The sequence below is a fragment of the Sus scrofa genome, chromosome 14, assembly GCF_054392235.1.
Source record: "Sus scrofa isolate SSC_HxYL_T2T_F1_AM1 chromosome 14, Sscrofa_HxYL_maternal_Yorkshire_Landrace_v2.0, whole genome shotgun sequence".
NCBI classification, from domain to species: domain Eukaryota; kingdom Metazoa; phylum Chordata; class Mammalia; order Artiodactyla; family Suidae; genus Sus; species Sus scrofa.
In genome coordinates this window covers 87,056,963-87,074,268 of record NC_139396.1, presented here as the reverse complement: position 1 = coordinate 87,074,268, position 17,306 = coordinate 87,056,963, and the positions used below count along the sequence as shown (strand labels likewise).

The 17,306-nt window shown below is 37.6% G+C and overlaps 1 protein-coding gene across 7 annotated transcripts in view; it reads left to right on the top strand.

Moving 5' to 3' along the window:
* TMEM26 (transmembrane protein 26) overlaps positions 1-16,822 on the top strand; it is a 47,536-nt gene extending 30,714 nt beyond the window's left edge. For 3 of the 7 annotated variants that reach the window (XR_014825599.1, XM_084992960.1, XM_084992959.1), the window contains 2 exons: positions 8,928-9,004; positions 12,732-16,822. Coding sequence is in view for 4 of the 7 variants with exons in the window: in XM_084992960.1 (XP_084849086.1) it covers positions 8,928-9,004; positions 12,732-13,156 (502 nt within the window). In the remaining 3 variants the exon portion in view is untranslated. 7 annotated transcript variants of the gene reach the window in all.
* Positions 16,823-17,306: the final 484 nt, after the last annotated feature.

The following is a 17,306-nucleotide window of genomic DNA, read 5'->3' as shown; positions in this document are numbered from 1 at the left end:
CTTATTATAAATATATAGGCTTAGTTGAATTTCTCAGCCTCTAAGGCTCTTCATTTTGCTCCTGCTTTACTCTCTAGTCTTTAGACTGGATAGTTTTCACTGATTTACCTTCCAGGTCACTGATTCTTCTACCATCTCAAACCTATATGTAGCATTAAACTGTAGAGTTCACCCACTGAATTTTTCATTTCAGTTCCCATATTTTCAACTCTAGAATTTCTATTTAATTCTTTTTTTAGTTTACATTTCTTATTTCAACTAGTTATTTGAGTCACTATTACAATTTTCTTTAATTTATGAAACAGTTTTTTTTCACACTTTGAAAATATTTGTAATAGTTTTGCTGATGTCTTTGTCTGCTCAGTCCAGTACCTGGACCGCATTAGAATCAGTTTCTAATGATTGATTGTTGTTCTTGTTATTTTCTCCTGAGTATGGATCATGTATTTCTCTTTCTTTCCATGTATCTTGCTTTTTAGTGAAAACAGGACATTTTATATTTTTAGCAATATATTATCCTCAGGCTTCCCCCCACATGCCTCAGGCAACTTCTTGTTGTGTTTGTTGTCTCAATAAATTGCTGACCTTAATCTGAGGATTCTTTCTTCCATTGGATTGCAGCATGGCTACTAGGGTCATACCTATAACTCCACAGTTTATGGTCAGCCAATAATTTAAGCAGGGTTTGTGATCAAACATTCTGAGTCCTTATGACTTCCAATTTCTGCTGATGGATCTCTGTAGGATTTGGGTAGCACATTCAATTCAAAGTTCAGAAAGTTTTCATATATTTCAGGTGGGTTTTTTATTTTTTTATTTTTTTTATTTTTAGGGCTGCACCCACAGCATATGGAATTCCCAGGCTAGGGGTCAAATTGGAGCTGCAGGTGCTGGCCTATGCTACAACCACAGCAACGCCAGATCCAAGCTTCATCTGTGACCTACACCACAGCTCACAGCAATGCCAGATCCTTAACCTACTGAGAGAGGCCTGGGATCAAACCTGCATCCTTATGGATACTGGTCAGAATCATTTCCACTGTGTCACAATGGGAACTCCATATCTCAGTTTTTAAATTCTACTGGGCCTTCTTGGATCATTCCTGCACATGTCTGGCATACATAGAGACATTATCCATTCCTTATTTCTCTTTTTCATTCTTTTGAAATCTCTCCATTAAATTTCAAGATAGTCTGCCACTCAGCCCAGCTGGGATTACAATCTCAAAGTAGCAAAGCCATGGGATTTTCTATTCATTTCCAACCAACTTTGTTACTTTTATTGACGACACTTTTCCCATGGGATTTCATACTTCACTCCAAATCAAGTCACTGTATTCTAGACACAGGGGCCTCTGGTTTTTATCAGCAAGCTCTCCCTGGTAAAACCAACACTTTGATTGACCAAGACAGCCCTAACATTCCCTTCAGCTTGACTAAACTTTAAATGGTTTACTCCTGAGTTTGGGCCTTTGACCTCACTTCCCAAAGAGCAATTTATTTTAGAAAAGATGGAATTATAATTCGTACTCTGTTCTCAGCTTCTTTCCAGTTTTATAATCCAGCAATATCTTTTTATTTTTTCCTTTTTTTTAACCTTTTATTTTTTTTCTACTGTACAGCATGGTGACCCAGTTACACATACATATATACACTCTTTTTTCTCACATTATCATGTTCCATCATAAGTGACTAGACATAGTTCCCAGTGCTACACAGCAGGATCTCATTGCTAATCCATTCCAAAGGCAATAGTCTGCATCTATTAACCCCAAGCTCCCAGTCCCTCCCCCTTCCCCTTGGCAACCACAAGTCTATTCTCCAAGTCCAAGTTTCTGTGGAAAGGTTCATTTGTGTCATATATTAGATTCCAGATATAAGTGACGTCATATGGTATTTGTCTTTCCCTTTCTGACTTACTTCATTCAGTATGAGAGTCTCTAGTTCCACCCATGTTGCTGCAAATGGCATTATGTCATTCTTTTTTATGGCTGAGTAGTAGTCCATTGTGTATATATACCACTTCTTCCTAATCCAATCATCTGTCGATGGACATTTGGGTTGTTTCCATGTCCTGGCTATTGTGAATAGTGCTGCAAGGAACATGTGGGTGCATGTGTCTTTTTCAAGGAAAGTTTTGTCCGGCTATATGCCCAAGAGTGGGATTGCTGGGTCATATGGTAGTTCTATGTATAGTTTTCTAAGGTACCTCCATACTGTTCTCCATAGGGGTTGTACCAGCTTACATTCCCCCCAACAGTGCAGGAGGATTCCCTTTTCTCCACACTCCCTCCAGCACTTGTTCTTTGTGGACTTAGTAATGATGGCCATTCTGACTGGTGTGAGGTGGTATCTCATGGTAGTTTTGATTTGCATTCCTCTAATAGTCAGGGATGTTGAGCATTGTTTCAAGTGCTTGATGGCCATCTGTATATCTTCCTTGGAGAAATGTCTACTCAGGTCTTTTGCCCATTTTTCCAATGGGTTGTTGGCCTTTTTACTGTTGAGTTGTGTAAGTTGCTTGTATATTCTAGAGATTAAGCCCTTGTGAGTTGCATCATTTCAAAGTATTTTCTCCCATTCTGAAAGTTGTCTTTTTGTTTTCTTTTTGGTTTCTTTTGGTTTCCTTTGCTGTGCAAAAGCTTGTCAGTTTGATTAGATCCCGTTAGTTTATTTTTGCTTTTATTTCTATTGCTTTGGGAGACTGGCCTGAGAAAACATTTGTAAGGTTAATGTCAGAGAATGTTTTGCCTACGTTCTCTTCCAGGAGTTTGATGTTGTCTTGCCTTATATTTAAGTTTTTCAGCCATTTTGAGTTTATTTTTGTGCATGGTGTGAGGGTGTGTTCTAGTTTCATTGATTTGGATGCCACTGTCCAGGTTTCCCAGCAAGACTTGCTGAGAGGGCATTATCTTTTTCAAGGATGTAAGAGCCATCCCTTTGAAATATGATCATTAAAAAAGGTGGCATCCCTATACCTCAGTCTGTTTGGGATTATAGGATCAGTGCCAATTAGCAAACACAGATGGCCTCATCACATTGATCAACTTCCCTCTCTAACATCCTCTAGTACTTTTGCATTAGCTGATTGCAGTGTTTAAAGATTCTTTTGCCTTTTGTTTCAGTGGGTGTGAATTCAGTAGCTCTCCCTTATTATAACAATCTTGAATAAAGTCTTCATTGCCTATTTAACCATCTGTGCAATTTTTCTTTGACATAGCCAGGTTGGAAGTATAGGGGATCATCCCATGGTCAAGAATGCTTTAGACTCTCACTGTTCTTAACTGAAGTTCCACCAGCTTTTCATGAATACGTGTTATTCAATTTGTTACTTGCCTTTAGTTTATTTCCAAAGATTTGAAGTGCTTGTTTTTGACACTTTGTCCAGTGTTATGTATGTTTGCTGAGGAGAGGATTTGCTGACCATTTCATTCTGCCACAGCCACCCTACATTTTTTTTTTTTTAATCGTCGCTCCTGTGGCATATGGAAGTTTCCAGGATAGGGGTTGAGTCAGAGCTGCAGCTGCCAGCCTGTGCCACAGCCACAGCAATGCCAGATCCAAGCTGCATCTGCAACCTACACTGCAGCTTGTGGCAATGCCAGATCCTTAACCCACTGAGCAAGGCCAGGGATCGAATCCACATCCTCATGGATACTAGTCAGGTTAATAACCTGTTGAGCCACAATGGGAACCCCCCTACAACCTTTTGAACAAGTCTGAATTTCAAGTAATCACCACGAAGAGTTAAGTGGTTATTTACACCTTTGGGGACTACTCTGTGCACTCTCTCTCTCTCTCTCTCTCTCTTTTTTTTTTTTTTTGGACATATATAATTTATTTAAAAGAAAAAACACATTTGGCAAAATGTTCTTGTAGTGCCACCATTACTTCACTGTGAATATATGACCAAACAAAGGAGAGTTTTTCTGTGACTGCATTGTGTTTTCTTTTAATTTAGTTCTTTTAGCTTGGTGAAACATTTCTTCCAGGTTAGATTAATACTCCATTTTCTTTCTTTTTCTCTCTCTCCTTTATTTTTTCCCTCCTCTGAAGAGATTTGTCAGATGCTTTTTAAAAAGCTAGAGCAATTCTATCCACTGATTATCTCCTGTTTACAGAAATATTTACACTTCCAAAAAGAAGTAGGCAAGTTAGCAATGCATAACTTTATTTTTACTTTTTCACCCAATAGATTTGGTGCACTGATTTACCAAGTGCCAGTCTTTTATCTTTCCAGTTTTCCAAGTAGAGAAATGATACTCACATCTATAATTATACTTCAAAAGATCTTTTGTCTCTTTATGAATATAGTCCACTGTCTGCTTACATGCTTCTCAGCTGACGTTTATGAAGACGGATTACACGTGAGGAAATGGGACAAGACAGTTGGGTAAGACAGTTACATAATAGACTATGTTGGATAAACTCACTGCAGAATTCCTTTGCAAATTTGGAGTGTCTGCCATTTAAGCTCAGTTATTTCTTTGTATTTCCATGTTTAGCCTTCCTGAGTAAATTTTACTGTCTGAATTAGTAATACAATTTGTCTGCTCCAAAGATTTCTGACCATATTTTCCAAAGTTATTTTTGATAATTGTACTATTCTCAATATCCACATTCTCTCATATTGTGTGTAGTCAGGGTTAAAATTTCACTTATTTAGGGCTAAGGTCAGTTTAGTTCTTATCCATATTTTACATAGTAATGAATTTAAAAAAAGAGTTTAAGAAGTATGCTCACAAAATAAAAATAAAAATACCACTACTACTACTCATGGTAGTAGTGGATGTTTATTTGACTTTTTCTGTGTTCCAAGTAATATTTTAAGGGTTTTGGTTGTGAAGTTATTTAGTTTTTACAACTAAACTATAAGGTAGTTACTCTCATTATCACAATTTTATAAGCTGAACAGTGACAAGCAAGAGAAGTTGTGAAAGTCTTAAGGTTACATGGGAATAAAAATAATAACTTGTAGTGGTTGACCATACTTAGCTTTTATCAAGTGCTGTTCTAAGAGCTTTATAGGTTTAACATATTTAAAGAGCATACTTAATAAAACTATCATAAAATCCAATATCTATTATTATTGTCATCCTCATTGAAGGTGGGTAAACCAAAACACATTGGTATTAAATTACCTGTTCATATTCATGTAGCTGGTAAATGAACCACATCCTATCTCTCTGGTGAGGATTAGAGCTGGTATTTGAACTCTGGCAACCTAGTACCAGAGCTCATGCTTTGCCACTTCTTTCTGCTGCCTTGCAGACAAAATGCACATGAGTTTTTGGGAGAATTATTGAAGTCTGAGATTAGAAGAGACTTCAAAAGTGGCCATCTATTGAAAAATCTATTTTACATCTGTTGCAAAATCCTCTCCAGAATTTCTCCATAAGTTCTTGTCCAGACTTTCTTTGAAAAGTTTCACTAATAGAGAATACACTAACCCCAGGGGCAACTCGTTCTATTTTGAGCTAATATTATTAGAATGTACTTTCCTCTATTGTGATGAAATTTGGATTCTCATAGGTGCAACTAAAACGCTTTGAACCTGAATTGGCCCTCTGAAGTCACAAGACCTAAGTTTAATTCCTTTTCCACGTGATAATCTTTTAGATGTATAAAAGTTTTTAAAGAATCTTATCTAGGTTTTAGTTTCTTGAACTATTTCACATGTAACATGGCTCTGAGTTCTCTTACCGTCCTAGTCTCTCTCTTCTGGACCAAGAGTATTTTAAATGTGTCTTCTAAAACATGTTTTAGAAAAAAAGATATTTCAGATATACTCTGAACACTGCAGCATAGAGCAGGGTTAAAACTTTCCATTTCCTTCATGGAAATAGTGTCATGTAAGGTTAAAAGGGTGGATGCTATGGGAAAAAAGAATGGATACATATATATGTATAACTGAATCATTTTGCTGTATAGCTGAAACTAATACAACATTGTAAGTCAACTACACTCCAATAAAATTTTTTAAAGGGTGGATGCCTAAATCAGCTGTCTAGTTTTTAGTTCTGCCCCCAACACTTATAACCACATTACTTTCACATTACTTTTGTTTTGTTTGTTTATTTTTGCTTTTTTAGGGCCTCACCTGTGGCATATGGAAGTTCCCAGGCTAGGGGTTGAATCAAACTTCAGCTGCTGGCCTACACCACAGCCACAGCAACGCCACATCCAAGCTGTGTCTGCAACCTCCACCACAGATCACAGCAATGCCAGATCCTTAACCCACTGAGTGAGGCCAGGGATAAAACCTGCATCCTCATGAATACTAGTCAGGTTCAGAACATGCTAAGCCACAACAGGAACTCCCATATCCACATTACTTTAGATAAGTTTCTCCAACTCACTGTGCCTCAGTTTCCTAACTGGTCAAATAGGGATAATAAGTGAACCTATTTTGTAGAACTGGTATGAAGATTAAGTGTGATCACAGAGCTAAATACTTAGAAAACTGCCTGGCACATAAGATGTGCTCAGAAACTGCAGGTAAGATTATTTAAAAATTCAGGCACTTACTGAAGGTCTACTCTATACAGACATTGACATTTCAGAGGGAAAAGTGATAGACTGCATTACTGAGGCATTTTCACTTAAAATTCTAGACTTTATACTTCTTGGGAAGCGACCTATGATTGCATTTTATTTTATTTTTTTAATTAATTAATTAATTAATTAATTAATTTTTTGGCTACCCCACAGCATATGGAGTTCCCAGGCCAGGGATCATATTCCAGCCGCAGTTGTGACCTAAGCCGGCTGGGAATCAAGCCAGTGTCCCAGTGCTTCTAAGAGGCTGCTGATCCTGTTGAGCCATAGCATGAACTCCAGCATTTGCTTTTAGATGATCATAAATCGTGTCACACTGACTGCAGACTCTTAATTAGATAATAGGGAAAATCCTTGAGCCTTTTTAATGGTTGCTGCTGTGAAGTGCTACCACTTCTAGCCTACTCTAGGTCATCCAGTCACATCCTGTCATGATCTTTTGGGATCCTAACTATCTTCAGGGGTACCTGTTTTACATCCAACTTTCACAGATCATGTGCATGTAAGAAGCCTTCCATCAATGCTGGCAACCAACTCCTTGATGAAATGTGAATTAGAACAGAATTGAAGGCACAGCCTGCAGGGACCCATTGGGAAGCTCCCTTTGGGTAGTCATTTACAGTTAGGAATCCACCAAACTGTACTCTTATACAGAACATTTCTTAATTTTGCTAATACGAACACTGTGGGAGGCTTTTTCATGAGCCTTGTGTAAATCCAAATGTCTATTATTAATTTATGTATCATTACCTGCTTTGTAATCGTAACTCTATTAAAAAGAAAGAGAGAAAGAGTAAGTGAGGAAGGGAGAGAGAGAAAAAATCATCTTAGCTGAGTGCTGTTGTTTTCAGAGAACCTGTGCTAATTCTTGATTATTACTGTCTCCTTCCATAAGGGCCCTCAGAAATCTTTCAAATAACTAGGGATTAATAGTGAATGTGCATTTTAGAGATTAAGACATACTTCTGCTTCATTTTGAAAATTAAGACTTCAGGTTTTGTTCTGTTTTGTTTTGTTTGTCACCAATCTTGTCTTCACCATTAAGTGCCAAGGACAGATAATGATGGTTTAAAAATCTCATTTACAAAATTCTCTCAGAGTCTTGAGATCTAATTTTTCAGGGCCTCAATACTTGAAACATTTAAAGATAACCCTACAATCACCTCATTTAGTTTGGTTTCAATTACTCTTCCACAATGTTTTTCTATCCCTCTCCAATCTGAAAAATCCCTCTTGACAGAGAAGTTGGCAACAAAGTCTGTTATTACACCACTAACCTCAAACTGATAACTTCCTTTGTGTTTTTGCTTAAAAAAAAAGTGACTTTGTAAGTTTGGGGTTAGTAGATGCAGTATTACATTTAGAATGGACAAGCAATGAGGTTCTGCCATATAGCACAGGAAACTATATCGAATCACTTGTGATAGAACATGATGGAATATGAGAAAAATAATGTGTGTGTGTGTGTGTATATATATATATGGATATATGTCATATATGAATATGACTGGGTCATCTTGCTGTATAGCAGAAACTGATAGAACATTGTAAATCAAGTATACTTTAATAAAAAAGTGACTTTGACACTTCTTTAATATCCTTTATATTTTTGTAACCTCTGTTCTTTCTGGCTTTAGTCTTTGAGACCATTCTCCCAGGTCTATGACATATTTTCTAAGTATGAGTTCTTCTTTTGTACGTTCAACAATTCCTTCCACAAGTATATCTGTTGAGTGCCTATTATTTGCCAGGCACTGTTGTAGGCACTAAGTATACAATGGTGAATGAAAGAATCATATCCCTTGACTTACATCCTAGTACCTGGTATAAATCTTTGATTATTGGATTTATCTCCCTACATTTTTTTCCAACTGAGGCGTGCTTTCTCTTACATGCTAAGCTTACATGCTAAGCTCATCTAGCCCTTTTGAGATGTATTCTTAAGTTAGAGTCTTGGGATTTTGGAAAAATTTTCACATTTTCCCCTTGAAAATTCTTGAAACCAGCCCTCTGAATTTCCAGGTTAATGTCTAACTTTTGTCCTAGTATTTCCCTCCCATAATGTCTCCATAATTTTGTAATACTAAATATAGCAATGTGGAACCAAGTGTCTTTGCCATAATTCACACAGATGTTGGCACATGTGCAAGTTGAGTTTTAGGTCTCAGATTTTTTAAAACTTATTTTCGATTATTTCATTATAATTGGGCATGGATTTTTCATGGATGTCTTATATCATCAAGATATTTTGACAACTCTCAAGAGGTTTATTATGATAGTCAAATATGAGGGGGAAAAAAGAGGATTTCTCTTTTCTGCATGTGATCTTATGTTTTTATCACTGATTTAAAGTTTTGTCTGCATTTAAGGAAGAGCCCTGCCCTGGTCTACGCCATCCTTATTATATGGACCTGGAGCATGCTGCAGTTTCCCCTGGACCTGGCAGGTAAGTGTCTGATGTTTGCTCAAAGGAACAAAATTATAGCTGGAATGATGCTAAGGAGGAGAGAATTATCCTTTTTTATCACTTTGATATCTCCATGTTAGTTCAAGCTTAGTTTAGAGGAAAAGTATATTGAAACTTAGGAAAGCCATGAGTAGATCCACAGGGTAAGCCCAAGAGAGTTGAGAGGATAAGAACACAGCTGTAAGACCTTTCATTCAGTGGGTCCATCACTTGCGATCTGAAAAACCTTCTGCCAAGTAGTTAACACACCTGTGCCTCAGTTTTTCCACCCATGAAATGGGTATGATAATTATTGTGGAGGGTTCTTGTGACGACAAAGTAAGACATAGTCTGTCATGTGCTTATTAGCACAGTTGCTGGCATATAAATGCTATCTCTTAATATGATTATTTTAAGGGGTCATTTTCATCCCTTCATGAGACCCTTTTATTAGAACTTCAAAGGGAATAAGAGCAGTTTCAGGGTCACATGGAAAATTAGGTTTTCTTCAGAGTGGTCCTTACCATTCCCTTGAGCTTATTTTAATAAAGGAAGAAACCCCCATGCCTGAAAAAAGTAAACAGTTCCCAGGCATTCCATACCAGCAATGGTCTAGAGCTGCATTACCCAGTACAGTACCCACATGTGGCTGTTAAAATTAAAATTAAGTAAAGTTAAGTAAAATGAAAAGTTCAGTTCCTCAGTCACACCAGTCAGCTCAATGGCCGCATATGGCTATTATATCAGATGGCATAAATATAGAATGGTTTTCCTACCCCAGAAGGTTCCACTGGCCTGCATTGCCCCTGGAGTTAACCCACAACTTGGAGGAGCCCTGGATTTTGATTTGGAAATTCTCCTGGAAGCCATCCTACTCTGAAGAACTGCTAGGATTTAGTAGTTACATTTTTCTTAATTCTGACTCCATTTTTATGTTACCCTACTTGGTGGCCTCAGAGTTGGAATTAATCCTGGTACAAGGATATTTAATTTTTTTTCTGCATCTTATTTTGGTTCACTTTGATAGGCCCAGAGGTTCAGAGACCACTTTAGACCTTAGCATCTTTCTGAAAGAAAAATATTAACAGAATAGATGGAAAGAGTGGCTGTGACTTTTTAGGAATACCCTAAGCCTAATTACTAGTTAATAATTGCCAACAAGTTTGTAACACTCACTCACACACACACACACACACACACACACACACACACACACACAGATTTTATTGTAATGTATCCTAGAAGGTACTCCATAGCCATTGATCAACTGGTGTCCTCTGACAGGATATCAGGCACTATCACTTTAGATGTCAAATAATACTGTTAGAAGGTCCTCTGGAAGTTATTTCTTGACTCTAATTTAGTAGTTACATTTTCCTTACATCTGACTTCATTTTTGTGTTACCCTACTTGGTAGCCTTGGGGTTGGAATTAGTTGGTTCAGGGACATTTAATTTTTTTATGCATCTTTTTTGGGGTTCACTTTGATAGGCCCAGAGGTTTCAGGGACTACTTTAGACTTTAGCATCCACTTTCCAAAACAAAATTGTCAACAGAATAGGTGGAAAGAGTGGCTGTGACTTTTGAGGACTACTTTAAACCTAATTGCTAGTTAGTAATTGCCAACAAGTTCATGCCAATCACACACACACACACACACACACACACACACACACACACTCCTCACTTACTCACACTGATTTTGTAGTAATGTGTCCTAGAAGGTACTCTATAGGCATTGATTAGCTGGTGTCTTCTGACAGGATATCAGGCACTATCACTTTAGATGTCAAATAATACTTTTAGGAGGTCCTCTGGAGAGTCATTTCCTGACCCTAACTTCTTGGGAAAGGCTATTATTGATCTTATGTTGATTTTTCTCTTGTCATTGGCTCTGCGGGTGCTCACCCTCCCATATCTTCTGGTTTATAGCCTTGCTTAGACAATTTTTAAGAAAAAAAAAATTGTAAACTTTCAGGGGTGATAATGTCATGCAGCTGTTTGAAAAACAAAGACCAAATGTTACTTCTCACTAAATCGCTATTGTATTTTCCAACAAACAGTACATTATGTGCACCCATCTCAAAGCAGCTTCATAATACTTGCAGGCTCCAATAGATGAAGGCATTCTTTGTTTGAAAACTCCAAATGGAAGACTTCACTATTATAAAAGGATTTTTTTCTGCCCTTGACCTTGAATTAAATTTACATTTTAGAAATTAAAACAAAAAGGTTCACTTGTTGATTGGACCTCCTTTTGTTCAACTGGAAAATCAATAATTATATCCAGTCTTTCTTGTAAACTGTGAAACAAAACCATAAAGAATTAGACAAAATAAAATAACAGTGGCATTTATTTGGGCCTTTTTTTGCACCACCATTAGAGAAATATGTTTGACAAGACTTAAGTTTGAGTTTGAACATAAGCACTTAATTTTCACAACATACTTTATATAGAAGGCCTCGTGAGTCACTTAGTAAATAGGTAGATCCTAATGAGAGGATGCAGAGGATCTGGGCCACATACACTCTGCTTCATCCCCCAAATTTAGCAGCCAGGTAAGCCACACATTACCATAAGGGGAAGACAGCAAGAAAGGAGACAGCCACTGGGGGTGATGGTCTGATGGAAACACAAAGAGTCAGTGAGTGAGGGGCTCTCACCTCATAGATATTGTTGTTCTCCTGTTTTCAAGGGAGGAAACTGAGGCTCAGGCAGGTTAAGTACTTTGGCCAGTATCTTGCTATTAAAAAATGAAGACACCAAGAGAGGCAGCCAGGCTCCTGACTTGAGGCCAAGAGCACCGTGTCGTGCTGCCTCCCTAGCTGCAGACTTCAAAGACAGACAAGGTGATGGGCATTCCCTCTGAGGAATGGATAAAGAGGATGCAGTACATGCATACAATGTACTATTACTTGACCATAAAGGACAAAATAATGCCATTTGCAGCAATATGGGTAGACCTAGATATTATCATATTAAGTGGAGTAAATCATACAGAGAAAGACAATTACTAGATGAGATCACTTATATGTGGAATCTAATAAAAATGATACAAAAGAACTTATTTATAAAACAGAAATAAATTCACAGACTTCAAAATTAAACTTATGTTACCAAAGGGAAAACTGGGTAGGGGTCAGGATTAACTGGGAGGATGGGATTAACACATACACACTACTATATATGGAATAGATAACTAACAGGGACCTACCAGATGGCACAGAGAGGTCTACTCAATGTTATGTAATAACTCATAGGGGAAAAAAGAATCCATATATGTCTATGTATAACTGATTCACTTTTCTGTGAACCTGAAACTAATACAACATGCAAATCAGCTATACCCCAATAAAAAAATGTTTAAAAGACACACAGGGTGGTTTCTTCTGTTCTTTATCCTTTCTAGTCTAGTTAATTGTGCTCTGCCTCACATGAGGACCTGAAGGTGATCTGAAATTTTTTATGTGGATAGAAACTGGAGGACTGGCTTTCTTTTATGTGTTTTATTGGACTTCTACCAGATGGTCCATTTTGAATATAAAATGACCAAGCATGTGAAATGGCAGGGTGGTTTCACCTGCTTGCCCCGGAGTGAAATTACAGAATCAATCCCGATCATGAACTAGCATAGCACCCACTGTTGAAGGCTTGTCCCCACTCCAGTCTGTCTTCCTCTTCTGTGTCTTAGAGGGTGATGTTAAGTGGTCTCCTTTGTGTTTTCAGTGCAGCATGTCGTGTGTCCTTTGTCCATGACAACGAGGGGGTTCCCCAGACAGTTCTTTTGCCAGTACAGCGCTGACCTGTGGAACATCGGAATCAGCGTCTTCATACAAGACGGTCCCTTCCTGGTTGTGCGCCTGCTACTGATGACCTACTTCAAAGTGGTCAACCAGATGCTGGTGTTCTTTGCAGCCAAGAATTTCCTTGTGGTGGTGTTACAGCTCTACCGCCTGATGGTGTTGGCCCTGGATGTCCGTACTTCCTTGAGAAGTAAGCCAGCAGGCCCGAAAGGAGGGCACAGGTGCCCAGGAGAACCAGCTGAGACTGGGGTCTCGCCTGGAGACGGGAGAGGGGGTTCTAAGGAGGGCCTGGCTATTCCTTTACAGGCCTCGTTGGTAACCTCTGAAGACTTCCCCCCAACATCATAGTCAGTCACCGACAGCAGCATGCAGCTAGAAGTTTTGATGTACTGGTTCTTACACTCACAACCGTCCTCTCTCTCGCTTTCTTTTTAACCTCAGCATATAATAACTTTCAAAAGAACAACATACAGAATGATCTTAAACCAAAGCTGAGGAATTTTTTTTTTTTTTTCTGACGGAATGAAAAGAACTTTGGTTAGTGGCTATCGTTCCCACTTCTGTGTGATGGTATCAGACATTACAGTTGTTCCACGACTAAGTGATTTGTTTGTCTTGAACTGTTTGAAAAGCTATGGACAGGGTTACAGTGACATGCCCTCAAGAGATTTAATGCAGACAAACTGTCGCGGCTGTTACCTGAAAATAGAGAAGCTTTGAACTTCGGCTCTATTGTCAGACTATCTCCTCTGATCTTTTCTGCAGTGTCCCTCTGACATTAAAAAAAAAAAAAAAAATGTACATTCCATGAATGCAGAACAAATGAAGGGAAAAGTGCCTTTAAAATTACCTCACTGTGGGTTGGAAGCAGTGAATTCTCTGCCCAGCTGTCACGGCATCAAGAGCCCTCTTCATTGCTGCACAGACCTTCCTGGGAAAATCATTTTTTCTGGGCTGATGTGGTATTCTGTCCTGGCACATATGCTCTTACAGAAACTTTATTGCTTTGGCTTGGGTACCGCAAAATCTACAGCAAGCCATTTCATTTACAGATCTACTGGTTTCAAGGCAGGAAAGACTGGTAAGGCTAGCAAAGTCACAGATCCCCCCTCCCAACATGATTTGCAGTATTCGTCAGGATTCTTCTGAACTCCACTTCCCCATTTTCTATATTGCCAAGTGGAATTATGTGGGTTGATGCAGGAAAGCACTGAAGCAGCGAATAAAAGTATCTCAGGCCCTTTAAGTGTTACCATAGTTGCTGGTGTCCGCAGGCAGTAGTAGTTCCTCTGAACTGCCACTGCTGGAGCCAGCCTTTGGTCTTGGGAAGATGCTGGAAGCTTGCATGTGCCCTACTCATGGCCAACAGCCCTTGATTAGGGACGGGGGTCAGAAAATGCCACAGCATCATGGAAATAAGGAAATTTGCTTTTCTTCTCTGCATCAAGACTGTGGTCCCCCAGTATTGAAGCAGTTGTACTTTCCCTTTATACACCTCTGCACTTTCCAGATGAAGGCAATTCAGAACCTTTTAAAATGATTTTTGCTTTTAAAGGTACAGTGTGAAAATTTACCTGGCCTTACAGCAGTAATTATATGAGGCAAACCGCTCCAAAATTCTTCTTTTAGGGTTCAAAGCAACATTCCTCCTTGTTACTATGTTGAGGAACTGGAAGTTAGGACAAGCTATCAGCCTTAAATTGAGTGTGACCTTCCAACAGGCAGTTAGGACAATTTGATCTATAAATCTGTGTGACCTATCTGTTCAGAACATTTAATAAAAAGTTTCATAGGCAAACTTTGTTTGTATACAGAAAAATTTATATTTTCCAATTAATAACTTCTTCATTGCCTAATAACATTTCTATCTCTTTCTTTTCTTCTTTGCGTTTCCGATTTTACCAATATGATGATTGTTAAATTGCACATGAAGCTAATGGACTACATTTATAATTTTCCATAATAATATTATGAAAGAGAAGATCAGGAAGTTACATGATATAAAGAATTTGACAACTTTTAAGGGCATGTTATTTAAAACACTTCACGATTGAAAGCAAAATAATAAGTGCTATTTATAAAGACGCCTCGGCAGAATCTGTTTTTATGTTGACTGTTTTATGTTGAGTGTTTTCTTCCACAACATGTATGTGCTGCTTATTATTGCAGATTTGCTCGTGGGCATACTTTTTATGTTTTAATTTTTTTCTTCCAGCAAAACAAATACGGGGCCTCTAAAAATAGATAAAGTAGTATGGCTGTTGCAAGGATATTTTTAAAATGCTTTTGAATCTGAGACTTGGCTTGGCTCTGTGAATGGGTTTCTAGTACTTAAGTGAAGTATTTTTTTAATTAGTACTCCTCCAAGAGCCTGTCCAAGAGCCTGGCAAATAGAAAGTCCAGAATCTAGTTTTACTTATAGGGCCAGGAAGGCAAAGTACACCCAAAACTGTCTTGACAAGTAGTGGTGGCAAAAATAGACACGTACTCTGCAAGGTTTTCCAGGAAAATCTGCTAAGGGCAGTGCTTGTTATCCTCACTTCCAGTACACCCACTCTCTTGGACTGTTTTTATAGTCAAAAAAAATCTATTAAGAATTAAGGTTTTTTTTTTTTTTTTTCAAAATCCCCATAAATCCAGGTTATGTGCTTTGGGCCCCCAAGGAAAAGTTAAAAATCTATTCAGTTAATTGTATGTTATTATTGTAGATTGCTAAATACTGTCCTGTTCGAACATATCCAAGTGGTTGCTGTAAGTGCCTTGCGCAGAAGTTACTTCCCATAATCTGACATTCTGGGACTTGCTTCCATTTGATTTGTAATAACCTAACTGACTCAGATCATCTGAATAATTCCATATAGACCCTATCTCTACATCGCTTCCCCACCCCCAGACACGGAACATGCCACTCTCCAACTATTGAAGAAAGTGGCTTATTTGTGGTTATTGGTGCTGTTGTTATTATTATTGTCGTTGTTGTTATTTAATTGCTTTGTTAAAGCTCAGTCAAATGTCTTTCCTAAAAATGTACCATTCTACTTGTGAGAAAACACAGTGTGCATGTTGTAGTGATGCTGTGTCAAAACAGCTCACAACCATCTTGTGGGTTTTCTTTACTTACCAGAGAAGTCTCTAAGGACATGACTTGACATTGCAAGATTAGTGAGCTGTCTCTTTGATTATTTTATTAATTTTTATTTAAGCTGAAACCAGTAACATAAGAAAATGGAAATCTGGATTGGCTGATAACAATCTTTCTAGTCTTCTAAAATGAAGATTGTGACACAAATTCATCTGGTGGCTCTGTTGTAGTTCCACTAACATAGAGCAGCACTTCAGCTTTTAAGACCAAAAGATGTGGCTCAGAAATATCAGCATTCACTACCATAATATTGTTGACTTGTTATTTCATAGAAACTTCTCAAAGCCCTGGGAAGGCACACCTTTCAGTACATATGCCTTAAGGTTTCCACTCAAGTTTCAGAGTTTCACACTGACTCTTATTATTTCAGGGACTCTTCTCAACTCCCTGTTAAAAGAGGGAAAGGACAACACAGGGCCACCATCCACCTTCACTTTTTCAGTGACAGAAAAGTGACGTATATACTGACATACATTGAGAGCCTCAGAGATGAAAGAGAAAAAACAAACAATCAGAATTATAGGAGCAGATGAGCCAATTACTTTTTTTTTTTTTTCTAATTTCAGACTTTGCTTTTTACTTAATGGACATTCTCTGCCACTCTCAGAAACATCTGATTTGGGGTTAAATGAAGCACCTGGAGGATGTTGATAACTTTTAAGCTTAAAATAACTTTCCACATGATCGGAGTAACTCTAAACATTGTTTGAATAATCAACTCCTTCAGTCTTATTTTTATGGGTGTCCATTTCCTGAATCTTTCTTAGTAGGATATTTTATAAGAATATTTTCTCTGAATTATTTATAATTATACTATTTTGTTATGAATGACATTTGTATTATATTATGTACATTAAATAGTTTGTGTACAATTTTATCTTAATGTCTATTTTTTGCCTGTATTTCCTGTCTTTGTTCTCCACTGTAATTCATTTTATTTAGTTTTAAGTTCTGGTTTTAAAAAAACTGATCTATTTAGATTATGACTAAAGTGGCATTTCAAACTAGTGAGGAGAGACTGACCAATTTTATATAAATGATGTTGGGAAATTTGAGAACCATCTGGAAAAAATAAAGTTAGATTTTTATCTTGTACAATATATAGAAATAAATTCCAGATGGATTAAAGATCTAAATGTAAAGGCAAAAACTATAAAATATTAGAAGAAAAATAGATTGTGTCTTTAGCATCTGCGGAGTAGGAAATATCTTTCAAAGAAAGATATAAAACCCTATTAAAAGAAAATAATGACAGATTTTCCTATGTAAAGATTTAAAATTTCTAAATGGCAAACAGTATTATGAACACATCAATTTCTTTTTTGGGAAAAGGTGTCAGTGTACCATATAAGGGAA